Source organism: Sarcophilus harrisii, chromosome 2, assembly GCF_902635505.1.
Source record: "Sarcophilus harrisii chromosome 2, mSarHar1.11, whole genome shotgun sequence".
Lineage (NCBI taxonomy): Eukaryota > Metazoa > Chordata > Mammalia > Dasyuromorphia > Dasyuridae > Sarcophilus > Sarcophilus harrisii.
The window spans coordinates 134,815,087-134,841,713 of NC_045427.1; the positions used below are offsets into that span (position 1 = coordinate 134,815,087).

General features: G+C 44.5%; 1 protein-coding gene and 1 long non-coding RNA gene across 4 annotated transcripts in view; one reads left to right on the forward strand and one right to left on the reverse strand.

Annotated features, from left to right (window-relative positions):
• Nucleotides 1-26,075, forward strand: part of BMP1 (bone morphogenetic protein 1) — a 55,037-nt gene extending 28,962 nt beyond the window's left edge. Inside the window, exons 9-20 of one of the 2 annotated variants that reach the window (XM_003758046.4) lie at nucleotides 6,240-6,342; nucleotides 7,394-7,510; nucleotides 8,490-8,635; nucleotides 8,901-9,096; nucleotides 10,720-10,845; nucleotides 11,188-11,348; nucleotides 14,010-14,190; nucleotides 18,517-18,642; nucleotides 19,664-19,791; nucleotides 20,137-20,350; nucleotides 21,322-21,572; nucleotides 25,264-26,075. In XM_003758046.4, the coding sequence (XP_003758094.1) occupies nucleotides 6,240-6,342; nucleotides 7,394-7,510; nucleotides 8,490-8,635; nucleotides 8,901-9,096; nucleotides 10,720-10,845; nucleotides 11,188-11,348; nucleotides 14,010-14,190; nucleotides 18,517-18,642; nucleotides 19,664-19,791; nucleotides 20,137-20,350; nucleotides 21,322-21,572; nucleotides 25,264-25,398 (1,884 nt within the window). In that variant the 3' untranslated portion in view covers nucleotides 25,399-26,075. Of the gene's footprint in view, nucleotides 1-6,239; nucleotides 6,343-7,393; nucleotides 7,511-8,489; nucleotides 8,636-8,900; nucleotides 9,097-10,719; nucleotides 10,846-11,187; nucleotides 11,349-14,009; nucleotides 14,191-17,822; nucleotides 18,287-18,516; nucleotides 18,643-19,663; nucleotides 19,792-20,136; nucleotides 20,351-21,321; nucleotides 21,573-25,263 lie in introns of those variants that run through there. The other variant, XM_031950868.1, reaches the window with a different exon arrangement.
• On the reverse strand, nucleotides 14,722-25,329 carry LOC116421421. Of its 2 annotated transcripts, none has more exons than XR_004231768.1 (3): nucleotides 18,284-18,379; nucleotides 15,497-15,710; nucleotides 14,722-15,052 (listed from the first exon to the last, which is right to left on the reverse strand). It is a non-coding gene; the product is annotated as an uncharacterized LOC116421421 (long non-coding RNA). The 2 variants fall into 2 exon arrangements; XR_004231769.1 differs by lacking the exon at nucleotides 14,722-15,052 and adding an exon at nucleotides 25,241-25,329 and having other exon boundaries at nucleotides 15,416-15,710; nucleotides 18,284-18,380.
• Nucleotides 26,076-26,627: the final 552 nt, after the last annotated feature.

A 26,627-nucleotide genomic window follows, 5' to 3' on the forward strand; every position in this document is an offset into this window, starting at 1 on the left:
AGGGATGAAGTCAGAAATCATTCCCACTTCCCATTCATTTACCAGGGATGTCTCCCAAAACTTTGTCCCAGGCCCTTTTTTCTCCCTCTATTTGCAATTTTCCCACTTCTGCTCCTTGTATATTCGGTATCTTCATTATACATAGTAATATCCTCCTACATCCCCTGGCCTCTTCACTGATTAATCTCAACTCTCATGACCTTTACTTTCATTCCATCTCAGCCACACACCAGAATGGTCAGTCATACTTTAAGATCTCATTGGTTTATTTAGAGTCAGAAATAATTTTCACCCATAGCTGTTTGACCACTGTGATCCAGAATTCTAAACTCCCTCTTCCTTATCTTTCTTAAATTTATTTTTCATTCTCACTGTATCCACAAAGCCACTCTGTTCTTCCTTGCTCTCCAAGTGCTACTCTTTAAGAAAAGGCTTCACTTTCCTCCCTTTAAATTCTTGGCCCTCTAGTGGATCAGTCCATCTATAAACTTCTCTACTCTTGAATTTTTTCCTCATTATTTTATTGCCCTCTATATTTTGGCAAACCCCATTCCACAGTTGCCTCATCACTAATCTTCTGCTTTCCTTCCCATGTATTTCTGAATGCTACTGGAGGAAATCATGATTCTGCCAAGCAAGTGCCTTATAAATTTATGTTATTTACTCTCAATTGCAACTTAATTGCACAATAAGTTATTTTATTCTTTCCTCATTGGGTTTACATTGTGCTCTCCACAATGACTTCTCTTTTCTCCTTGAGTCTCGTAAGCCACTACTTCTCCCTTCTTTCTCACCAGATTATCTTGACTCCAACTTTACTGAAAAAATAGAAATCATCCACTAACAGCTTCCCATTTATTCCTATTTTATATCTCAAAACCTCATTATGACATTATCTATCCTTTTCCCTTTGTTCAGGTGTCCAATGAAGAAATGATCCTTTTCCTAACATGGCCAACTCCTCTCCTTATGCCTTTACATATCTTTATATTCCTTTTGGGAAATTGATCATCTACTTTCTCTTTTCATCTTCATTCTCTCTTTATATACCAATACCTTCCCTACCATCTAAAAATGTGCCCATGCCTTTCCCACCTTCTGAAATCAATATTGTATGTCTCTTTCTATGATAAATTGGCTTTATTTGTTGTCACTCCTTCATCTTTTACTCCCTTCTAAAACTCTTTAAAAATTATTTCAGATTCCATCCCACAACTGAAATTATTCTCTTCAAAATTGCTGACCTCCTCTTAATTGTTAAATCTGTACTCCCTTTCTCAGGTCTCATTTTTCTGTTAACTTTCTGTGGCTTTTGACATTATTTAGTAGTCTCTCTTATGTATTCCCTCCTCCCTCAGCTTTCCTGATACTGTCTTCTCCTAGTTCACCTACCCCTATGATTTCCCTTTTTGGTTTTCTTTGGGGCTTATCTCCTCACTCTCTAACCATGAGCAAAGCCCAAGATTCTCGTTGATGTTCTCTTCTCTCTCTACCCCACCCCTTGGTATTCTCATCAGTTCCCATGGGTTCAATTATCATCACCATAAAGCTAACTTCCTAATTTATGCACCCATTTTAAATCATTTCTCTGAAATCTAGTCTTATGTCACCAGTTTGCTCTAACATTGTATAAATATCTCAAACTTAACACATATAAAATGGAATTCATAATCTTTTTTCCTGTACTCTACCACTCCTTTGAACTTGTCTATTTCTATTAAAGAAAAAAAACAACACTGTCCTTCCAAGTTACTGAAATTTTCAACCCCAGCTTTCCTCTTTTCCTCCTCCTTATCCTTCCTTCACAACATCTTTCCCTTTCTCTCTATTCTCATGACACCCACTCTCATCCTCTTTCCTTTTCTCCTAAACTACTGAACTATCCTCCTAATTGGTGCCTTTACTTCAGTTCTTTTTTCCTTTGTAATTCATCCTCTACGGAACTATAAAAATAATACATCTAAAGCATGGTTCTTATTATGTCATTCCTCTGAGCAAGAATCCTTACTGGCTCCCTATCATCTCTAAGATTTGTTTGGCATTTGTTTGGCATTTAAAGCCCTTCACCATCTGGCTCTAGTCTTCCTTTTCCTACTTACTTTACATTATTTCTATCATGAACTTTATATTCCATCCAAATTTGCTATTCCCTGGACTCAGTGGTTCATTTCCTATCTCCATATCTTTTGTACAATCTGTCTGTCATTACCGAAATACATTTCCTTCTTGGTCACACCTGTTAGCATCCTTAGCTTCCCTAAGGCTTAGCACTGATGCCATCAGGCTTTCACCTGGGACAGAAATAGTTGAAGGTAGAAGTAAGTAATGTTAATGCTTGGGGCAGAGAGTGAGGTTGTGGGCCACAGAGGTTGGGAAGAGAGGGGGAGGCATGGTACTTAAGGTCAGACTGTCTTTATAGAAGCCTTTCTGACTTCTTTCTCATGCTCCTTTGGGGTACAGGCTAGATTCTTTGGGGAATGATTACTTCACTCTCTTCAAGTGGATTTTCACAGGTGCCAGGATCCCTTGTTATGGTTCTGTAAATGATTGCTGAATGATTCTGTAAATGATTGTTGATTTGAACTGAATATGCCTTAACCCTAATCCTTGGCCAAAATGTTGGAAAAGGACAGATTCAAGAACAGAAAGCTTTTATGGCACATAGCTAGAGATTTGCCTTCAAGTTACCATCAACTTAGATCATTGTTTTTTGGTTGTTTAGACACTTAACTATGTATACTATAATCCGGTTCATCTTGTCCTTAAAATAGAATAATAATAGCTTACATTTATATTGTACTTTGTCATTTATTCATTTTTTCATTTAACAACCTTTTATTAAGTGAATTCTGTAGTGGTGGTCGTAGTAATAATAATAGTAGTGGGGATGGTAGTGATGAGTAGTGGTGGTAATGGTGCTGCTATAGTGATACTGGTGATAGTGGTAGTAGTATTAGCTATTGTTGTTGTAGTTGTAATAGTAGCGCCGTATTTATATAGTGCTTTAAAGTTTGCAAAGTCCTTTACAATTGTTATTGGATCCTCACAACAACCCTATTATCATCCCTATTTTACAAATTTTACAAATGAGAAAACTGAGTATTCAGATTTTAGGTGACTTACCTAGAACTGAACAGCAGGATCTGAATCCAAGTTTTCCTAATTCTCTCCTGTTCTCTATGTCACTATGTAAGTTTCTTGAGGGAAAGAGAGGGTTTTTTGGTTTGTTTTATGTTTTGGGTATTTCCAGGAGCTAACACATAGTTGGCATAGAGTAGTTCAGTTCCACAAATGTGCTAAAACACCTAGTGTATATTTAATGTAAAGCACTGTGCTAGGCACTAGACAGAAATATAAAAACAGTCATTGCCTTCTATTAAAAATTTATTTAAAACCAAATACAAATAAGAAAAAACCAAAATAGAAAAAGAAAAGAAAATTTTTTTAAAAAATTTGTCATGTGCATAGCAGAATATCAAGGAGGATTCAAAATACATAACAAATCGTCATTGCCTTATAGAAGTTTATATTTATTGAGTAGTAGCTTAATAATTGATCTGAGTCAAAACAAAGTGTCTACTATGTCCAAAATACAGTACTTGGCTCTGAAAGACATAAAATATAAGTAAGATGTTGCCCTTACACCCATGGTATTTAAAACAACCTTGGAAGACAGATAGCACAAAGAGTATTTCCATGTCAAAGATTAACAAATTGAGGCTCAGGTAGAGTGACTTGGCCAGGGTAACAAAGTATTTATTGGCAAAACTAGGACAAAATCCTAGTCTTCTTGCCACCATCCTCACTGCTTTTGTGACATATGGGCTTTTATCAATGGCTTTGATAAAATCCATCTCTGATAGATAGATAGATAAATAGATAGATCAATCGATCATATCTGGATTTTATCAAAGCCATTGAAAAAAGCCCGATTTTATATATATGGCATCCCCTGGTGTACAAATCTAGAAACTGAATCAAAAAGGAAATGTTATCAGTTTGACATAACTTATTCTTGGTGAACTCATGCTATCTACTAATGATCATTGCTTCCTGTCCTAAGTGCATACAAACCATCTATTTAGTAATCATCCTAGAATTTTTCCAGGACTTGATGTCAAAATCACTAGCCTTTAGTTTAAATAATCTATCTTTTCCCACATTTGGAAAATTGGAACCGTATTTACCCATCTGATGTTCTGGCCCTTTTCCCATCCACCATGATTTTTCAGACATCACTAGTAGTGCTTCTGTGTTCTCACATCTGCAAGTCTTTTCAGTTCTCTGGGATATTATTTCAAAGTGATGAGATGTGCTCTTACCATTTTCACCTTATCTCAGGCTTCAATTGCCTCTTAATCATGTTTGCCTTATCCTTTTGAATGTGATTGGAGAATTCATTCTCCCTGGTAAAGAAAACGAACAGAGAATACAAGTTGAGCAGTATTTTCCTTTATCATCTGTTAACTTTACACTGTTTTCCCCCAGGTCCAAATCCATTCTTTTTTTTTTTTGTTGTTGTTGTTTTTATTCTAGACATTTTTAAAGTCCTTTTTTGATGTTTGTTTTCTTTAGCAATTTTTAAAGTTCATCCTGTGCTTTAGCATTTCTGACGTGATTATCACAGCTCAAGGCAATAGTATTAACCTATCTCAGAAGGTGGTTGTGAGAAAAGGGATTTGATAAATAAACATAAAGCATCATGCCCAAGTATGCTGTTTTTGGTCATTGTCCCTATTTTGCATTCAACCTTGACTGCATGGGCCTCCTTCATCTTTTATCCATGTGCATTAGAAATATAAACTCATCCAAGAATTTTCTTGCAGTGATGTTGGTTTCTTCAGATACTTGACTCATTTTTCCATTGGAAATATTCACAACTGAATGTTTACAATTGCATTTGATACACTTTTTATTCCTCTTGAAACATCTTTCTATATGTTTAGAAAGATTACATGTTTCACCTATATCAGATTGCTTGCTGTATTGGGAAAAGGGGGAGGTAAGAGAGGGTTGGAGAAAAAATTTGAAATATAAAATTTTACACAAAATGAATGGTGAAAACTATCTTTACTTGCATTTGGAAAAATACAATACTATTGTGGGAAAAAACCCATAACTTTAAAAATTGGTTCCCTCCTCACAAAAGCTTTTTCAGTGTAGGGTAGGTAAGCCTTTGTTCAAGTTATGTTATAGTAAGGTTTCCTTTGGGTTCTATCTTGTTGCTTACATTTTCATCTCTATTTCTCTTATACACCTCCAACAAACTATGAACTCTTTGACTGTGTCATAAGGACCTTTGTCTCCTTTACAATGTTTAGTATGTTCCTTTTCATGGAGGGGTGCTTATGAAAAGGAAAGTCATCTTTCTAGGACTTTTTGCCTCTCGGTACCCAGTATTCTCATGCTATCCTGGACTGATCCTATTAACAGGAACCCTTCCTGATTAACTAATTCACACTGAAGTATTAGTAGTTATATTAAATGAACTTTGAAAAGAAGTCTTTAGTGAGAGGGAACTCTCTGGTGCTATAAACAGAGGTATCAGATATGCAGCTTGCAGTCTGTCTTACCCCAGTACAAGCCAAGTGATGCCTGAAACAGATTAAAATGTATTTGGAAAATACTTAACAAAATAAAATACAATATGATATATCTAATATTAATTTGTGGTTTTCTACCTGGAAAATACTTAACAAAATAAAATATAATATGATATATCTAATATTAATTTGTGGTTTTCTACCTGTGGGCAGGTAGGTGGGACAGTGCATAGAATGCCTGGATTAGAGTCAGGAAGACTATTCTTCCTGAATTCAAATCTGATCTCAGATACTTCCTAACTGTATGACCCTCAGCAAGTCACTTAACCCTGTTTGCCTCCGTAAACTGTAAAATGAGCTCATTTGTAAAATGAGCTAAAAAAGAAAATGGCCAACCGTTCTAGCTTCTCTGCCAAGAAAACCCCAAATGGGGTCAGAGAATCAGACATTACTGTAATGATGAACAAAGTCAATTTGTAGAGATCCTTATGTATGGTTTTCTATTTGAGTTAGACATCACTGCCCTAGAGCATCTCTATTGAGAACCTTGAGAGCTTTAGGATAGAGGATCTTTTCTTGAACTTCACAAGGCTGCAGGTTACTCAGCTGACGGATGGGTCATACTATGGTGAGAAGGCTAGCTTCTGGCACCAGAAGTGCTGTAGCCTTTCACTTTCTTCTTTTTTTTCCTGACAGATCCTTCTGAATTTTACTTCCCTGGACCTATACCGCAGCCGGCTGTGCTGGTACGACTACGTAGAGGTTAGAGACGGGTTTTGGAGAAAAGCTCCCCTCCGAGGTAACTGTGTCCTAGCCTGCTCTAGATCATGGTCAAATGAGATAACATTTGTAAAGCACTTTGAAAATATTAAGGTGCTGTATAAATGCTGGGGTTTATTATTATTTCTATCATCCTTTCTGAAAACTATCTTTTTCTTTCCTGATAACTTTCCTAAAGCTCCTCTATTCACCTACTCCAAGCATACTCATCTAGCTGGTCATTATGCTACAAGAGAACAAAGCTTGGACTCAGAGGCATAAGCCTTGGATTCTAATCCTGGTTCTGTTCTATGACCTTTGTGGGTATCAGTTTGCTCACCTATGAAGTGGGGATAATCATGTCTATCTGGCCTGCTTGATAGTAGAGTAAGAACTTTGGAGCAGAGATAAGAAGGAAAAAGGCAAGCAGGTTGTTTGTGGTTGTATCTATGTCCCTTCATGTAATCATCCCAGGTCCAGGAGGCTGGTTCACAGTATTGCAGTTTGTGGAAGGAAAGGAAATTTGGAATGATTGAACATGGTCATTTATGTATGTGGTCCAATGAAGGAAAGGAGTCTGAGAAGAAAGGGCCCTAAGTAGAGATAGATGGTCAGGGTAAAGGTAGGGATAGAACCTAGAATATCTGGCTGCCCTAGGCAAGGCTTGAAAGTTGTATCTCAGGGGTAGCTAAATTGCTTAGTGGATACAGTGACCCTGTTTGAAAGAAAGAGGAAGGAAGGAGGGAGGGAGAGAAAGAAGGAGGAAGGAAAGGAAGGAAGGGAAAAAAGAAAGAAAGAAAAGAAGGAAGGAAAGAAAGAAAGGATAGAAGAAAGAAGGGAAAGTTGTATCTCTTTTATGTTGCGATCTATAGTGAATGTCAAGCATTTTCTGTGACACATGGGACATGACATTATAAAATAAATGTAGCCAGGCTAAGGACAGTGGAACTTTCTGATATTGCAAACATGTGCATATTAAGGAATCCCTCATTGTGCCCTCCTATGTACTGCCTGCTTTACCTACACATAATCTATAGATGGATTTATTGACACTATTCTCACACCTTTCCCTACCTTTTCACTGCCTTTAGGAAGGTTCTGTGGGAACAAACTCCCTGAACCCATCGTCTCTACCGACAGCCGCCTCTGGGTGGAATTCCGAAGCAGCAGCAATTGGGTTGGGAAAGGCTTCTTTGCTGTTTATGAAGGTATTTGTGGGGAATGTGGTGTGGGGTTGATAAGGCCTATGTATAATAAGAATGCCTTATCTTTGCCCTCTTAAACTGATCTTAGTCTATGAGCATTTACAAACATTTACTATGTGCTAAGCTCTGGTTATACAGAACAGCTAGGAGGTACCATGTATAGAGCACTGGGATTAGAACAGGAAAGACCTAAGCTCAGATGTGACCTCAGAGGCTAGTGTTTGACACTGGGCAAGTCACTTAATTCTGTTTGCCCCAGTTTCTTTATTTGTTAGAGAAAGAAATGGCAAACCACTTCATTATACTTGCCAAGAACACCCCCAAAATGGGGTCACAAAGAGTCAGATATAACTGGATCAACTCAGCAACTGGATAAGTGGAAGGGAAAGGGACAAAAATAAGGTCCCTACCCTCAGGGAGCTTACATACTAATGAGACAACATGCAAAAAAGAAACATCCATATAAAGTATAAATGGAAGGCAATCTCAAAGGGCAGGTTCTAACTGGGACAGGACTAGAAAGTCAGGGAGGAGCAAAATTATAAGGTGCTTCGAAAGCCCACCAGAGAATTTGATATTTTGATTCTCATTACTAGGAAGTACTAAGGAACCACTTTGACTTAGGGGAAAAGGCAATGTAATAGGCAGATCCTAAAAGAAAACAAATGGAGAATGGAATTAGACAGAGATGGAGGAGAAGTTGGAGTGGATGTGAAGTTAAAGGAAGATAGAAGAGAAGTATGTGGAACAGGAGAAGGAAGATAATAGAATTATGGAAAAGGGATTCTAAGAGATGTCTAGAAATGTCAGGGACTAGGGAATAAGAGAAGACACAAAGGGGAAGCGTCTACTAAAATAGAGAATTATCATGAATTCTAAGAACCCAGGAAGGTGAAAAAGGTCAAACAACCCCCCCTCCCCCAAGATGGAATGAGGTCCTCTCTACAATTACTCTAACTTCCTCCACCCGTACTGTTTACAGCTATCTGTGGGGGTGATGTAAAGAAAGACAATGGCCATATTCAGTCACCAAATTACCCAGATGACTACCGACCCAGCAAAGTTTGTATTTGGAGGATCCAGGTGTCTGAAGGCTTCCATGTGGGGCTTACTTTCCAGTCTTTTGAGGTATGATGTTGAATCTCTGAACATGGGACCATCCTGCTTATAGGGAATGATAGCCCTCTAACCCATTGTATCTCTGGGTCCTCTCTCTTCAGGCAGTCAGCATCCAAACACTTTTCCTCTGGTTCTTTTGACCAACCTTTTTGCCCTCATCATGTTTTCAAGATTATATCTACTACTTCTCCAAGGGCCTAGCTGGGGACAGGTTCCTATGGTATGTGGAAGCCCCTCCTCCCAACTTAGCTTCTGCCCTTCATCTTCCTTCCAGATTGAACGCCATGACAGCTGTGCCTATGACTACTTGGAGGTACGGGATGGAAACAGTGAGACCAGCACTCTCATTGGACGATACTGCGGCTATGAGAAGCCAGACGACATCAAAAGTACATCCAGCCGCCTCTGGCTCAAGTTTGTCTCCGATGGATCCATCAACAAAGCTGGCTTCGCTGTCAACTTTTTCAAAGGTGCCTCCTTCCTTTCTCCTACCCAAACTCTGCAGTGCCCATTCCTAGAATGCTTACTACCTTCCTGGGTGGTCGTAAGATTCAAATGAGATAACATTTCATTGCTATAAAAATTTGAGTTGTGATATAGTTACTGCTTCCCCACTGAACTACCCCATTGTCCATCACTCTCTGAAATACCCATGTTTCTACCTCTTTTATTTTATTTTTTTGTTCATTCCTTTGCTCAACAAATATATATTGAATAACAACTCTGTACCCACCATTGTGATACGCTTTGGAGCTAAAAGTGGGAAGATTTATCTCCTATCTCTCTCGTCATTTTAAGCCATTTTTAACATTTCACAGTTCTCTGCATTGATGTGTCACCCTCCTAAGCTCCTATAAGTAAGAAACTATGTTGTTTTTATCACTGTATTTCCAGAACCTGATTGATATAGGACCTTACACATAGCATGTCCTAAAGAAATCTTTGTTGGATCAAATTTACTCACAAGAAATGTAAGACAGTTCAAGAAATTCACTCTCTAATCAGGGAGACAAGACACACACACAGTGAAAACTTAACCAATAATACAAATCTCAAATGGTATAAGACATAATAAAAATAGTTGACATATCTGCAGGGCATTCCAAAAGATACTCATAACTTACTTAAACTTTATAGCTTAGAACCAGATGAAGTGAGTAGCTATTAAAGCTTAAATTTTTTTGGGACATATGCATATAGATCTTTAATGTTTACCAAGGGTTTTATATAAAAACATATATTTCACAAGACAACTCCATGAAGTTGGTACTGTAGGAATTATCATCCCTATTATACAGCTAAGATGATCAGAGAGGGGTGTTGACTTGCTGATGGACACCTAGCAAATAACTGTCAGGAATAGGCTTTCAGCTCAGATATCCCCTTACTTCAAGCCCAGCACCCCTTCCACTGTACCACACCTCCTTTCAGGGCGGGATATGCTCAGTGTCAATGGACTGATAGTGTGTCAATGGACTGATACACTCAGTATTCTAGGAATTTAGAGAAAGATGAGGTCATTATGGGTAGTTAGGAGAAGCTTTCTGGATGGTTCAGTGCCCCTACATTATACATACATGCACATATATGCACACAGACATAAGGTACACACGGTGTACATCTACATGTGCACATACACTTGCACATGCATGTACACATGTACACATATGGTTTATCTGTTTCATTCTCTGGTATCCACTGCCTTCATCTCTGTACTTTTAAATACCAGAAATTCATGAGCTTGAATGGGAAAAAATTCCATCTTATTTTCATTCGCCTTTGGCTTTCTTTGTAATGTTATGTAGTTGATTTTATGTATTTAAAAACATCATTGTGAGAAAGGGTCCATGTCCCACAAAAAAAGAGTAAGAACCTTTGGCCATAAGAGATCCCTTTGTCTTCCCATGGGGGAGCTGCAGGACCCCAGCTCTCCACTTGTGTCCTCCTATTAGATGGGATTCTTGGGCAGGGGGACAAAGTGGTGGGAACTGTCCCCTGCCAAGCACAAAAAAGTGGGGCAGAGAAAGGAATAAAAAGAGGTTTGGAAGGTCCAGAAGAATCCATGAAACTTCTTTACTCTCTGTCCCAACCAGAAGTGGATGAGTGTTCCCGGCCCAACCGAGGCGGCTGTGAGCAGCGTTGCCTCAACACTCTGGGCAGTTACAAATGCAGCTGTGATCCGGGCTACGAGCTGGCTCCAGACAAACGCCGCTGTGAAGGTGAGCAGCACCTCCGGTGCCCAGAAATCACTACATCAGTGGGCATTCCTGATGCCCCTTGGATAAACTCTTCCCTTGGAGCTCTGGGAGCTGTCCGGCATAGGAGCTCCTGAAGTTTCTGCAGGCTCCTACCCAGCCCCTGACCCTCTAGCACCACCCGTCCTCAGTCCTGCCTATCTGGTCTCGTGGAGCCGTTGGGCATTTCCCTTTCCATCTGCTGGCTTCTCAGTCAGGTCCAAGCCAGGGCTTACCTCTCCCATGCCCTTCTCCCTCTCCCAGGCCAGGGGTCCCTGATGAATAATGACCTCTCTGACTCCACCTTCCGATTTTCCCACCCCACAGCTGCCTGTGGTGGTTTCCTTACCAAGCTCAATGGCTCCATCACCAGCCCAGGCTGGCCCAAGGAGTACCCTCCCAACAAGAACTGTATCTGGCAGCTTGTGGCCCCCACCCAGTACCGAATCTCTCTTCAGTTCGACTTCTTTGAGACAGAAGGAAATGATGTAAGTACCAGTTCTGGCTCTCAGCCCAGGGGAGGGCAAAGCAGCCGTGGTCCATTCTCCTATTCCCATATCCTTCTACTATCCCATCTCCCATTATTCTGCCTTATATCTCTTACTTGGGTCTGGAGGGGCTGGGGGAAGGAGGTCTCATTTATCTATGTAGCCTAAGAGAGGGAGCAGACTCAGAGCCAGGAGGTCCTGGGTTCAAATTTTGCCACTTCTGACACTGGCAGTGTGACCCTGAGGGAGTCATAACTTCTTAATGCACTAGTCAACTTTTTAAGACTATTTTAAGTTACAGAAATGATGTTAACTATATTTTGAAAATAAAAAAACTTATTAAATATTAATTTAATTAATCTGTTAATAACATTAATTTAATTAAACATTAATTACTAAGTAAAAGACTATTTAAAAAAGACCATGCACATAACATATGATCAATAAATATTGTACAGATTTAAAAGCAAAAAGAAATGATGCTAACCCCCTTTGGCAAAGGGAATTTTCTCACTCAGGAGCTCCCTATATTGGTAAAATCCTGGGTGTATTCTCTACCTTCCTTTCCTTCCTAAACTGAAAAACAGAACTCTTTCTTTCCCTGAGGCAATTGGGATTAAGTGAATTGCCCAATGGGGCCCAGCTAGGAAGTGGTAAGTGTCAGATTTGAACTCAGGTCTTTCTGACTTCAGGGCTGGTGTTCTATCTACTTCACCACCAAGCTGCCCCCAGAAATAGTACTCTTAAGCCTAAGGTATCTTTGTTGCTGATAAGTCGGAACCTTAGGGATCAACTCCCAAAGACAAAGTCATAGAACTTTGGGGATTCCCCCTTATAATCAGTAAGCTAATACTCCTCTCTAACTTTTTAAATTATCAAAGACAAACCTGAGTATATTATTTTAATGAGGGTCTAAGCAAGGCTATTCTACAGGCAACTTGGACTACAGAGTTGATTGTTAAATTTCCATTTCCTTTACATCTTGGAAATCAGCAAACTATACATTTAGAGCTCATTATTTTGTTGATTTCTTGACTTTTAAAAAATATAATGCAGATCAAACTTTCCATGTACCTTTCCCACTACCTCCCTTCCTGCCCCAGCTGGAGAGCCAATTGTTAAACATACACCAGCATATCCCTACATCTGCTAAGTTTGTGTCCTAACTCTTAGATTTAAATACTTCTAATAATGCAGGTTGAAATCTCATCATTGATTTATTTATTTTTTAATTGTTGATTTATACTCAGCTTTTGGTCCACTGTGACTCATGAGTTTTCTGTCAATAGTACCACTTAGTTCACTAGTGGGTATTTTATCCTATCCTATAGGAATCAAAATTTGTTGCAGTTATGTGTGTTATGAGGCTGTACTCCATCCCCAAAGTACAGCCAAGGAGGGTCGTATCCCCTCTTCCAGGGCTTTTGGAAAACTCTTCCTACCATCCCCTTTTGTCATTGATAGATTTTTGTATAACCTATATGTATAATTTGCATAGAAAGCTAGGTGGCCAAGGGAACAAAGCAGATCGAAGTTCAAATCAAACACTTACTAGCTGCATGATAATGGACAAAACTCTTAAAACCTTTATCTTTTATCTTTTTTCTCATTTGTAAAATGGAGAAAATTGTAGCACTCACAGCATCTAGTTGTTGGGAAAAGGTGCTAGGCATTGCGCTAAGTATTTTACAAATATTATCTCATTTAATTCTCACAACAACCCTGAAAGGTAGATACTTTTAGTATCCTAATTATCCCACTGATGAAACTGAGGCAAACAGAAGAAATGACTTGCCCAGTGTCACACTGCTAGTAGGGTCTACAGCCAGATTCAAACTCGGCACATAGACTCACAAATGTTTAATTGGTTTATAAGATGTGGATCCTGTTCTCAAGGAATTTACAATTTAGGATCAATTAAGGGAAACAGGGGTTGAAGAGAAGGCTTGGGATAAGGATACAGATATTTATAGAGATGTTATGTGGAAGATAATCCGTTCTGTTTGGCCACTGAGGAAAAAAACTGAGAGCAAGTTGGGGAATTTCAAAAGAGAGTGAGTTCCTCATTACAAAGGAGGTCTTCATTTTAGAGAGACTGGATAAACACTTCATAAGATCTGAGAGCTGAAGCTGAATGGGACATCAAAGGCTATGTGGTCCAACCCTGTAGTTTTACATACAAGGGAAGTGAGATTATCATACAAATAAATATCAGAGATAGAATTTGAACTCAGATCCCTTGATCCAGAGTTAGTGGAAAGAGCACTAATTTTGAAATCCAATGATTCTGTTGGAAAGCCCAGAATTAGTACTGTGAATCCTGTTCAAATAAGACTGCGATGTTAGTCCTTATTTGGAGACCTAGATATTTTAAGCACTCCAGGGAAGCGACTTTTACTTTTTTGCGTGTCAAAAACCTCTGAAACAATCTGGGGAAGTAAAGGGACCCCTTTCTCAAAATCATGTCAGTGAGCGTTTTTTTTTTTTTTTGAATATTTGAAGGAAATGCTAAATCTCAAGAGCCCTTATGGGGTTCTGTGGACCTCAAGTTAAGAAACCCTGTCCTCATGGCTTAGAGCATGAATAATAGATTGAGGGTTGGAGATGTTGGGAAGGGAGGTGTCCTTGGAAGCGGGTCCTGAACTGTTCCCATTGGGGCAGGTGTGCAAGTATGACTTTGTGGAGGTGAGGAGTGGACTGACAGCGGATTCCAAACTTCACGGCAAGTTCTGCGGCGCTGAAAAACCCGAGGTTATAACTTCCCAGTACAACAACATGCGTGTGGAGTTCAAGTCAGACAACACTGTCTCCAAGAAGGGCTTCAAGGCCCACTTCTTCTCAGGTAACACAGGTGTCCCCTGCCCCGGGATCCAATGTGGAGCTTCCCCCATCCCACCTGATGGGTGCAGCTCTTCTCCCCCCTTCTCTCCTTGTCTCCCTCAGGCCCCCACCTTGGGCGGAGATGAGAGTCTGTCTCTGAGCTCTCGTGGTCAGGGGCCTGGCGGGTTTGGCTTTCCTGCCTCATGTTCTTTTGAGGCTTTGGGCAACAGTTCTCCACCTTGGCTGGTAGTCAGGTCCTTTGCCAAAACTCCATGCAGGCTGAGATGGTTCATTACAGGGATTCAAGAAAGAATAGAGAGGCAGTGTGGTGGAGTAGCTGGAAGATGGGTCTTGCAGTCAGGAAGTCTGAGTCTAAGCCCAGTTCTGCCACAGATGGGCTGTGGGACCCTTAACCTCTTACTGTCCCAGACAGCCCTTTAAGGCGATAGATTATGGATAGGCTGGGAATTTGCATTATTGAACAGTTTCCTGCACTGTTGAAATCAGAGACTCTGAATGAGAGGAGGGGAAAAGGGGGAAGAAATAATTAGGCATCTCCATCCTAATATAAAACATTCCCTGTCCTCATTGTGCCCACAACTGAAAGCCAGATTAAGACACATCACAGTATTTATTAAATACTTATTAACATACAAGGCACTCTCCTTGTTCCTTTCATATCCTTCTGTTTTCAGGCCAGTCTATAGGAGACTGGCTTTGAGATATGGCTTTGGGGGATCCAGCACAGGCTCCTCTGCCTTCTCCATCCCAGTTTTCAGTTAATGTATTGATAAGTATTTGTTGAATCACACCGTGTGCTCCATCCTGAGCTTCTGCCTTTTGGAGCTGGCAGAGTTGTAAGACAGGATTTTGGTCTCCCAGAGCTGGCAGATTCATGGGGAGATAAGACAGACACATGAAAATACCATGTGATAATCCAGGAATAAATTGTATGGAATATCCTAAAAGAGCTCGAGGGTAGAGAGGATCGTGTGGCTTGGAAGCACTGGACATGGAGGAAGTTGGACTGGACTTGAGCCCACAAGCAGTTTTCTTCCCTTTATATCCATCCTGTCCCGCCTCCCACTCACTGCCTAAAGAACAGGACTCAGAAGTCCAAGCCAGTGACCACCCTGTGCAGTGTTCTATGGGAAAGGGGAGAGGTCTGCTTCTCATGCCCCCTGCCCCTCCACACCAGCCACATTCCCCTTGTCTCCTCCCCCCAGTCCTTCAGCCTAAGCCCCATGCACTGCCTTCTCCAGCACCAGAGCTGATTTCTCCATTCCTGGAGTGCCCCCTCCCTTGCCTGCCCAGCTGGCCACATGCACCTGCTTCTTCTATTGTGTCCCGCTTGGCTCTGCTTGAAGTGTTCTCCATTTCTCATCCCCCGCCCTTTTCCTCTTGCTTGCCGAGATGCCCGTTAATGCGACATGGACCAGACTGTTTCCCTACCATCCAAAGCACATGTCCCTGTGCTGGTGCCTGATGCCTGATGGAAGTGGCCAGAAGTGACATTATACCCACTCAAGGGATGACGTGGCCCTAGGGAAAAACCATTACCTGCTTACTTTTGTCTCTCTCTGCATTTCTATCACTGTGGTCTTATGAAATGGGGAAAAGGGTATTCTTAAAACCCCAATCCATTAGGCCTGGATGCCAGGGTTGGCCAGCCCATGGATGGCTTCCTTCAGCTCAGTGATGGCCCACCTTGCCTTTGGGTACGAGACCTGCTGAAGACCCTTGGCTGGAGGGCTCTTCCTTTGGTGCTGGGGGCGTGGGGTGTCTGGCTTTGAGCCCCAAGACTGGGGCTCTTTGAGCCACTCGGACATTCACGAGGAGACCCTAGGCTGAGAAGCAGAAGACCCCGGAAGAATTTCAGTTCAATCTCAGCCAAGCAAGATGCCAAGGGGCTTGCAGGCACTGCAGGGTGAGTGGTGTCTCCTCCTTCAGGCACATGTCCATCTTCCCCTTGCCCTTCACACTCCTACCATTTTCCTTCCCCTGGTTCAGAGGTGGGACTCCCTCTCATCGCCAGAATCCCAACAGATATAAATCTCCTAGGCTCATGGGACCCACCTTTCCTGACTGCCCTCCGGAGTCCCTTAAAAGTAAAGCTTCCTTCCTCTTCTTTGAGTGTGGAAGCCTTCATCTAGGAAATTAGCCCAGAGGCTTCTGGAGATTTCTTATGCCAAAGCCTCAGGAATTCCTCCTTCTTGATACATTTGTCTTTTGAAGTTTCTTCTGTAAGAATCACATCCTCTGCCCAAGAGTTCTTCCATTATTACTAAGCCTGAGCAAGAGTCCCCAGGAGATGGAAACTGAGCCCATCATCAGAGCTGAATGGTCATATTATAAAAGCTGCCCCTGTGAGGGAGTGGTGGTGGAGGACTTTCTGCCTTATTTCACGGGCATCCCCTTTGCAGCTTTTGTCCCTAAATACCAGTGCTTTCTGATAGCTCCTCTTGTCTGCTCCAGCTATAAGGCACCCCTCTCATTTTGACTGGTTCCCTAGGGTCTCCAAATTCATGGGCTTGAGAGCCTGTTGATTTTTTTTCTGCAAGTGAATTGCAAGTGAATCCTAACTTGGCAACCTGGTTACTAAGAGGCATTTTGACATCCTTATTTTATGTCTTGGGGTGGGGGGGAGGGAGGAGAGAAAGAGACAGACACAGAGACAGACACAGAGGAGAGGAGAGACACAGACACAGAGACGAGAAAGAGAGGGGAGAGAAAGGAGGGAGAAAGGGAGAGACAGCGGGGGAATGAGAGGAAGAGAGAGGTGGGGGGGAGAGAGACAATCGAAAGGAAGGGGAGAGAAATAGGGAAAGGAGGAGGGAGGGAGAAAGAGGTAAAGAAAGGGAAGGGGGAGAGAGGAAGAGAAAGACAGGAAACGGAGAAATGGAGAGAAAGAGGAGAGGATGGAGAGACAGAGGCAGAGAGAGGGGAAACAGAGAGGAGAAAGGAGGAGGGAAGGAAGGAGGGAAAGAGAAGGGACAGATGGAGAGGAGGGAGAGACAGAGTGGGGAAGAGAGAAGGAGGAAAGGAGAGGGAGGAGGAGGGAAAGAGAGAGGAAGAAGGAGAAGGGGAGGGAGAGTGAGCGCGCATATGTGTGCCTGCTTCTTTCTGGCTCTGTTTCTATGTTCCTGTCTACATGTGAATCTGTGTCTGTCTGTGCATCTCCGTGTCGCTCACGGTGCATCAGGGAAGCGGCGGGTGTGTCTGAGTGTCTGCGCTCCCCGGGGGAGCATGTGTCTGTCTGTCCAGGATGCTCGGTAGACCCAGCAAGTAAAAGGACTAGGTTCTCACAGGAACAGTCTCCTCCCTCCTCCCTCCCTCCCCTCCTCCCCCAGGTCTCTGGCCCCAGACTCCCTGTGCCCCCGGGCTGCTCCCTGGGGCCTGAGCCTGGGACGCCTTGCCCGCCCTCCCTGTCAGGAGCTCCCCTTCTGTGCCACGGTTGCTGCCCCCCTTGCTTCCCTTCCTGTGAACTGGCTGCTCCTGGATATGGCCGCCCTGCATGCCCCCGAGCCCCCTGACCTCCCCCAGCCCCTGTTTAATGTGCTTGAGACCCTGGACGTGGTTTTTCACCTGCTCCTCGTTCCTGACCCCCCTTCCCCCTCCCCTTGGTCCCTTTTCTCCTCCTCTCTCTCATTTCAGAAAAAAGGCCATCCTTGCAGCCACCCCGGGGACGCCCCCAGCCGTTCAAAAACCGAATGCAGAAAAGAAACCGGACCCCCCAGTGAGGCCTCTGTGGCCTCTGCAGCCTGTTTGTTACTCAGGAACTCCACCTCGGACGAAGGGGGGCCGCGAGTCCGCCGACCCCCAGCTCCTCTGTCCCCTCCATTCCGGCCGCCTCTCCCTGTCCCCCTGCCCCGGCCGGACAGAACTGGTGCTCTCCTGTTCCCCCTCCCCCGGGTGCTTCCCACCCTGCCCCCCCATTTTGATGGTGTCTGTGACATTTCCTGTTGTGAAGTAAAAGAGGGACCCCCGCGTCCTGCTCCTTTCTCTTGCAGTCTGCTTGTCCATGTGTCTGTTTTTCCACTTGTCCGTCTGTCCAGTAAGCAGGTAATGGTAGGGGGTCCCCCGGCGGCCATTCGCATTCCCCTCCTGCCTCCTACCTTCTCCCCCGCGCTCCGGGCCGTTCTGGGCTGCACAGCTGGGCCTCCCACATCTGGTGGCTGCTTAACGCTCTGACCTCTGGATCCCGCCCGGGCCCTGGGGAGAGGAGAGGAGAGCCTGGCCGCTGCTCCCAGCCCCCAGCCCGGCCCGGGCCTGCCCTGCCCGGCCTGCCCTGCCTGCCCCCAGCCCACAGAGAGGGCTTTGTGTTGTGTTTGCTCTCCCTCCCACACAGACAAGGACGAGTGTTCCAAGGACAATGGCGGCTGCCAGCAGGACTGCGTCAACACCTTCGGCAGCTACGAGTGCCAGTGCCGCAGCGGCTTCGTCCTCCACGACAACAAGCACGACTGCAAGGAAGGTGAGGCCCCGCGGCATTTGTTCTGGTCGAGGCCGTTAGGGCACAGAGCCCCGAGTTCAAATCCAGCTTCAGATGTAAGGGTGACGCCGCTGCCTCAGTTTCCCCATCTTACAGATGGGGAGCATAACAGGACCACCCTCTCAGAATTGTGGTGGAGATCAATTAATTTGGCAAGGATTTAACTCATTCCATTTTGTAGCTGGAACCTTTAGCATTCAAATGCGGTCTGTGAGTCAAAGTTTATCTCTATCATGTGGGAAGATTAGACTTGCTAACTCAGTTAACGGCATCAACAAACTACTAATGAAGACCAGCCCACTTCCCAGGACCCTTATGCACTCTGAAAATACCCATTTACTTCTATCATCTGATGATCAACTACAAATCAATGAATCAACAAGGATTTATTGAAATAAGAGTCCTTGAGAAATCCTAAAATCTACACGCAATCCTGTATAATGAATGTAAGCCATGTAAAACCACCCTACACTGGCAGTATCTAAGAACAATAAGCCTAATGCCCATCCCGCTGTCTTGGTGATCCTGGGCTCACTTTTGTACTGTCATTTGTCATGGAAGATCATAACCAGCATTTATGTAGCATTTTAAGTTTTTCAAAGCTTTATACATACATATATATAAAACCTCATTTAATCCTCATAACCTTGTGAGATAGATGCCATCATTAATCCCCATTTCACACATGAAAAATTAAGTTCAAGAGATACTAAGTGATTTGTCCAGAATTGTTTCTTGGAGAGACCCGTGCAACTGTGTATGGCATTTGTCGTCCTCTGGTAGGTCTAACACGCCCAGAAGTCACTTAGGTTCTTTTGCTAACCCTGTAGTTCGGGTTACCATGGACACAACAGGCCGGGCTGATGCGAGGAGGACCAATGAGCTCAGCTCTCCCCAGACGACAGGGAATGTAGCTCACACCCTCCATGTTCACACAGATTCTTTCCCAAAGATTATAGGAGAAAGTTTTGGTACTTGCTGATCTTTTCCCGCTTCCCCACAGCCGGCTGTGACCACAAGGTTACATCCACCAGCGGCACCATCACCAGCCCCAACTGGCCTGACAAGTACCCAAGCAAAAAGGAGTGCACCTGGTCTATTTCTAGCACAGCTGGGCACCGTGTCAAACTGGTGAGATGCCATGCGTACATGGGTTCCCCTTCCCCTGGCCCCCTCTGACCAGGATCCCCCATTGTTCCTCCTTCTGGAATAACTCACTGGGCAGTGGGTGGCTGGCACTGTGAGCACCACCATAGTGAGGGGCAGTGCCCAGTTCCAGTAATGTAGTTAAACCTGACCCTGAAATAGGGCATGAGCACCTGCAGCCCTGAGAATGTTAACTCGCACCAACGGCTGTTCTTTGCTTCCCCCCTGTAGCGACCCCTTCCCCACTCATCAGTCTAGGGGCGGTTTATGCAGGGTTGTCCCTTTTTGGTGGCTGAAAGGGGCTTATGTCCTCCTCCCTCTTTTCTCCAGACCTTCTCAGAGTTGGACATTGAGTCCCAGCCAGAATGTACCTATGACCACCTGGAGGTTTATGATGGGCGTGATGCGAAAGCCCCTGTCCTGGGTCGCTTCTGCGGAAGCAAGAAGCCCGAGCCTGTCCTAGCCACTGGAAATCGCATGTTTCTGCGCTTCTTCTCTGACAACTCTGTCCAGAGAAAGGGTTTCCAGGCTTCCCATTCCACAGGTAAGGCCTGGGACTTGGCTGGGAGAGGGTGGGTCCTGGGCTCAGCAAATCCATCCATTTTGTTCATTTTTTGTAAGGCACTATATTAGATACTATGAGATGCAAAAAATATAAGACACAGGCTCTGATTTCTAAGTGGCTCACGCTCTAAAGAGGAAGCCATGATGTGTGTCTGCACATAAGCTAATGTATCCGTCACCAAATTAGTGCTAGAATCAATGTTTCTCTAGGTTTCTCCAAGGGCTCACTGGGTCGGAATGATCCTGGGAGGAAGTCAGCTATTGAGTCTTGAAGGATCATGAGACTCTGGGGAAAAGCACAGTAGGCTCTCTGTGCACAAAAAGCGAGGGATTCCCACGCTAGCCTGGAGCTATCACACATCTAGCAATGCCTTTGGTATAGACAGTAAGCACGACGAGAATTCAGAGGGGGCGTCATTGGTCTCTGAGGGCTGGGTCGTCAGGGAAGGCTTCATGGAGGACATCGGACTGCCAAAGGGTACTGGCCTTGAGGCTCCGCAGCCCAGGGGCCAGGAGGGTATTGCTGCCAGCCAGCCAGGCACGTGGAGGCAGGGCTGTGCAAGGTGATGCTTGTTGGGATGCTCACTGGTTGGTCAAAGTTAACCTTGCAAGGGCCTAAAATGACTGCTGATGGATCCACACACAGAGCTTTCCCCCTGCTCCCTTTGCAGTTTTGGCCCCTCTCCTTCTCCCTTCCCGTGGCTTTGTCATGTCCCTGCTTTCACCCTTTCACTCCCTCCACATCAATAGCATTGGGCTCCTGAGTGTGCACAATGGGAAATCTGCAATAAGCAGTATAAGTGTGTGTGAGGGACAGAGAGACAGAAACAGAAACACAGAATTAGGCAGACACAGAGAAACACAGAGATGGAGAGGGACAGATGGAGGGAGGATTACTGGTAGCTCCCTCTCTTGCTTACCTCCCCATATGTCTCCCCCTTCTATGTACAGAGTGTGGGGGCCACATGCGAGCAGAAGTGAAGACCAAGGACCTCTACTCCCATGCCCAGTTTGGGGACAACAACTACCCTGGAGGATCAGACTGTGAATGGGTCATCGTGGCGGAGGAGGGCTACGGCGTGGAGCTGGTATTTCAGACCTTTGAGGTGGAGGAGGAGGCTGACTGTGGCTATGATTACATGGAACTCTTCGACGGCTATGACAGCACAGCGCCCAGGCTTGGCCGCTACTGTGGCTCTGGGGTGAGTTTTTCCCCTCAACAAGGTGGATTATAATGGGGGAGCTGTCTTTAGCCCCTTGAAATGGAGTCTGGGAGTCTGGACGGGGAAGGCCTGACTGGGTTGAGGATTTGTGGATGATTCAGACTTAGGCTGAGATATTTGGCTTAGTTATATTAGGTTCTCTGAAGACCCTAGAAAAACCAGTCAGTTTGGGGCTCACTCATGAGGTTTGGATCTACTCCCTTGTTTGTATTGGGCCTGTCCTGAGGAGGTCTGACTCTGCCGAGCCATTAAGGAAGGAGGACCTCTGTTTGCCCTTTGGGGTCAGTTCCCTATCTCTACTGCCAAAGTAGGGGACCTTTTAGCATGGAGTCAGGGTTGGAAAGACACCAGAAACCAGAGGCAACATGTCTGTTAGTTCATCACGTGAATCTAATATGGAATTTAGTAAGAACTCATCCTGTATTTTGTATCCCCTTTTGTTGATATAGAAATCCCCACCTTCTCATTAGTCCTAGCTACCTCCATAGTACTTTAAAAATCCCCCAACCCCATCCACAGCAAGGCCCTAAAAATGTTATGTCCTAGAGGGGAGATATCAAAGCCCAAAGTTCATGTTTTCTCTTTTCTCCTTTTAAAAATTCTTTTCTACATAATCTCTCATCCTTCTTTCCTCCAGTGAAATTATTTCAACACCTTTCTCCTAAGCTCCCACCCCCTTCCATTCTCACACACAAACAACACACACATGTACACGCTGCTGACTTGTTTTTCAGGGTCACTCTTGGGGGACAGCCTGAATGCTTCAGGATGTTAAATTCCAATGACCCTGCAGCAGCTGCTAGACTTTGCTCAGGCCTTTATGGAAGCAGAGCTTTATTCAGCTTTTGTGTAAATGGCAGGGATGGGGAAAGGGAAGCAGAGAGAGAGAGGTGGGGGTAGGAGGAGTTGGAGTAAGGTCCAGACGCCACACACCCCATTCTTTCTTGGCCTGTCTCTCTCAGCCTTGGCCTGGTCTCCCCTACCTATAAAGCTTTTCTTTCTATCTCCTTATGCTCCACAGCTTCTCAGTGCCAGCACCTCTTGGTCAAGAAGAGTAAGATCTTTAGTCATCTGCCCCCAGCAGCCTTCCATTTTTCCATTTCCCTCCTCACCTTGGACAGTAGATGATGTGGAATGAGGGAAATTTATGTGTACAGTTTCAGGGTGTCCCAGTTCCAAACATTAGTCTGGTTATTTACCAAGATCCCTAGAAGCCTAGGATTCTTCCCAGCAGGTGAGAAAATCCTCTGCATGTCACCATGCAGGTGTATAACCTAGACAAGGACAGTCTGGGATTGGGGTGGAATCCTTGGTGTTCTGTGGAGTCACAGGAAAGAACCTGGCTGTCCAGTGAGCAGCAACCTGGTCAGCATCAAGGCTGTTTTATGGATATCAACCCATCTTAACAGATCATTAATTAATTAGCATTTATTAAACAACTACTCTATGTCAGGTATTACGCCAAGTGCTGGGAGAACAAAAAAGGCTAAAAAAAAAAAAATTTGCAAGAGCAGTGCCTGCCCTCAAGTAGTTTACATGTTAATGTGGAATTCAGCATAAATATGTACATAATAGATACACATAAAGAAGAAAGGTAACTTGGGAGGGAAAGACTCTAGTGATAGAAGGAACTGGGAAGATGAGCTGACTTTAAGAAACAGAGGGATGTGAAGAGACAGAGTTGAGAAGAGAGAACATTCCAGGAATGGGAGACAGAAGATGAAACACATGTACAAGGAATAGGCAAGTGGGCAAACATTCCTGGGCCTAGAGGGAAGAGATGGGCAGCTTGTGAAGAGTCTTAAATGCCAAACAGAAAACTTTATATTTGATCCCAGGTAATAGGGAGGCACTAGAGTTATTGAGTAAGGATCAGGCAAGGTTGGTCTTTCTTTAGGAAAATCACTGGCAGCTTTGTAGAGGATGGTTACAGTAGCAAGAAATTTGAGGCAGGAAGATGGGAAGTAATGAGAGCTTGAACTAGGTTAGAGGTGGTTAGAGTGGAGAAGTCTATTAAGATTATTTAGCAGTAGATTGGATATGTGGGGTGAGCTGCCCTTAGCAGTAATAGGGAAGTGGTGATAATGGATATGAAATGAAATGAACACAATGGACACAAAATGAAAAACAACTAGTAATAGATGTTCCAAAGAGGGGAGGTTTTCGTGGGGAAAGTTCTGTTTGGAAGTATTGAGTCTGAGATGCCCATGGGCCCTCCGGTTCAAATGTCCAACAGGACATTTTGGAGACGTGGGGTTGAAGTTCAGAAGAGACACTACCCCTTGGATATATAGATCTGAGAAAAATCTGCATAGAGATAAGCTGAAGAGATCACCAAAAGAGAAAAAAGAGAGAAAAGGGAAGAAAGCAGAGACCATTCCTTCATCAAAGGGCTGAATCATCAAGTGCTATAATGATAAAAAAAAAAAAAAAAAAGCCTTAGTTGGGTCTGGGGGCAACTTTGCCTCCATCCTCTGTTTTTCTCTAGCCTCATCCCCATCTCTGAAATCAAAGAGAACATTGTTCTCTTCACCTAAGAGTTGTGTTCTAAGGCACAACTGGATGAAAAATAATTTCAAAAATAACGATCATTTAATTATAATAAGGTGAGAAGTTGTGTAGTACAATTATAAAGACCTGGTCCTAGAATGTTGGAAAGCTTGGGCTCCAGGCTTACCTTTGATTACTAACAGTTATATGACCCTGGCAAGTCATTTAACTTTATATACACTCGACAAGTTTTTAAGACAAAAAAAGATGCTAATCTACATTGGTGATGGTGATGGGGAATTTCCTTTTTAATCATTTACTATACCAGTGAAATCTCAAGTTTAAAATTTTAAAAAGAATGACATTTTGAATGTATGATCTCACTTGCTTTTTTTACAGACAATCTGGAGAGGTAAGGGAGCTATTAATTATTAGCTCTGTTTAGCAAAGAGAAAGCCTAAGTAAAGGTGACTTGTCCAAACTCATCCACCTAGTGATTAGCTGTGCCAGATCCTGACTTGAGAGCTATGGGTCATCCTTCTAAATCTCCTCTTCCCAACTGGATTTCTTCAAATTCTTATTGCACAAGTCTCTCCTACCCTGATAAGGCCAATGGGGTGTGGGGGGAGAGAGGGTTGTTTAGTGTCAGCCCACATGAAATTTTAAAGCTGAAAGCATTCTTTGAGAGTCCTACTTCCTCAGTTTATAGATGAGGAAAACAAGGGCTAGAGAGGTTCAGTCACACAGACAAAACAACTCCTGCTAGGAAGCCAGAGTTTTGGGGTTGGGCCACAAGAAGTTCTGTCTTTTGCTCCCATCAGACAAAGTTAGGGCTCGAGCAGATACAGGGCATGGGATTGCCCTGTTCACACCGCCTTCAGTACCCAGCTGTGAGAAGAAGCAGGTTCCTTGACTTCTCCTAGCCTCATTTTTCCTTGTTGGTAAGGGAAGGCCTGTTTGAATCCTGCCCAAGCCTGGGGTTCCTTAGTGACCCTGAACAAAATATTGAACATCTCTAAGACTCGGTTTCCTAACTCGTAAAATGAAAGGGTTGACTCAGATCCTCTCCAGTTCTAAATGTGAGCCCCTATGTTGCTGCTCTCTCGGGGGTCCCTGCAGAGGCAGCCTGGGAAAAAGACCGTGTCCCCAGCCCTCACCTCCGGCCCTTGCTTTCCAACAGCCCCCGGAGGAGGTGTACTCAGCTGGAGATTCGGTCCTGGTGAGATTCCACTCTGACGACACCATCAACAAGAAAGGCTTCCACCTCCGCTACACCAGCACCAAGTTCCAGGACACCCTTCACAGCAGGAAATGAGCAGGAAGTGACCTCTCCCTTCATCCCCAGAGGGAAGAGGAAGGCCTCCTTCCCTGAGACACCAGCTCCCCTCCTCCCCTCTGATTGTCTTCCATGGTTGGACAAGGGGACAGAGGGAGGCCGTTCCCTTCCCTCTCTCGAGCCACAGCCTCCAGCTTGGGTCCCAGTTGAGTCTCTGGCGGTAGGGGCACCAGGGAAACCAGACTTCCCAAAATGCCTTTCCCCACTGCTCTTCTCTCCTGTCCTGTCCCTGCCTGTGACCGAGGGGCGAGGGGCCAGGAGATGAAGGTTTCATGGAGACGTTTGAGGACACCAGAGCTCTCCACAGGCAGCACCCCCTCCCCATGTCTTCCCCTCCACCGGCATCTGGAAGAAGTTTGCTTGGAGAGGAAGGCCCCCCCCCCCATCTTTCTTGTCTCCCTTACTCCAAATTATATTCTGTATAGTCAGTGGCAAAATCCTTATTGTAACGTACCAGCAAACCCAGGCCTCCCCTTGCCCTCCCCCACTGCATTTTGGTGTTATTCCTGAGCTCTGGTTTCAGAGCGTGCCTGTCCGAGGGGCGGGATGAGGGAGGGGATGGGGGATGGGGGGCCGTGTAGGGGCCTCTCTTTTCCCTGGGCAGTGAGGTCAGCCATCTGGGAATACCCCCAGCCAATAAACTGAAAGTGTTACAACCAGCGGAGTCACTAACCTCGCCAGATGCGCCTCCACGGCACACGCACGCCTGGGGGGCTGTGCGGACTCCAGATGTGTGGGCTCGCCGAGGCTGGTGCTGCGTGGGAGGGAGCCAGGACACCTGGTTTTCCTGGCCAGGACTCTTTCTTTGCTCTCGGGTCCCCCGGGGCTGTTGTTTCAGACATAGCGACACAAGGGCACACACCCGTTGTCACAACATAAAGACCTAACGGGGCACACAAGGCGCACCCTGCCCACCGGGACACCACAGCCTGTGCCCACAGACACCCCGGCCCCACCGCGTTGGGCCACTGGCAATAAGGATATATCCCTAGGGAGGTCTTGTACAGAGAGTTGAGGGGGTGTTGTTAAAGAACCAGGCGGGGGGGGGGGGGGGGGGGGGGGGGGGGGGGGAAGTTTCCTTGTCAATCTGGGTTTTTCCATCCCTGAATATGATATTTGTGTGTGTGTGTGTGAGAGAGAGAGAGACAGACAGACAGACAGGACAGAGAGAAAGGGTGGGAGGAAGGGAGAAAGGGAGAGGTGAGGGG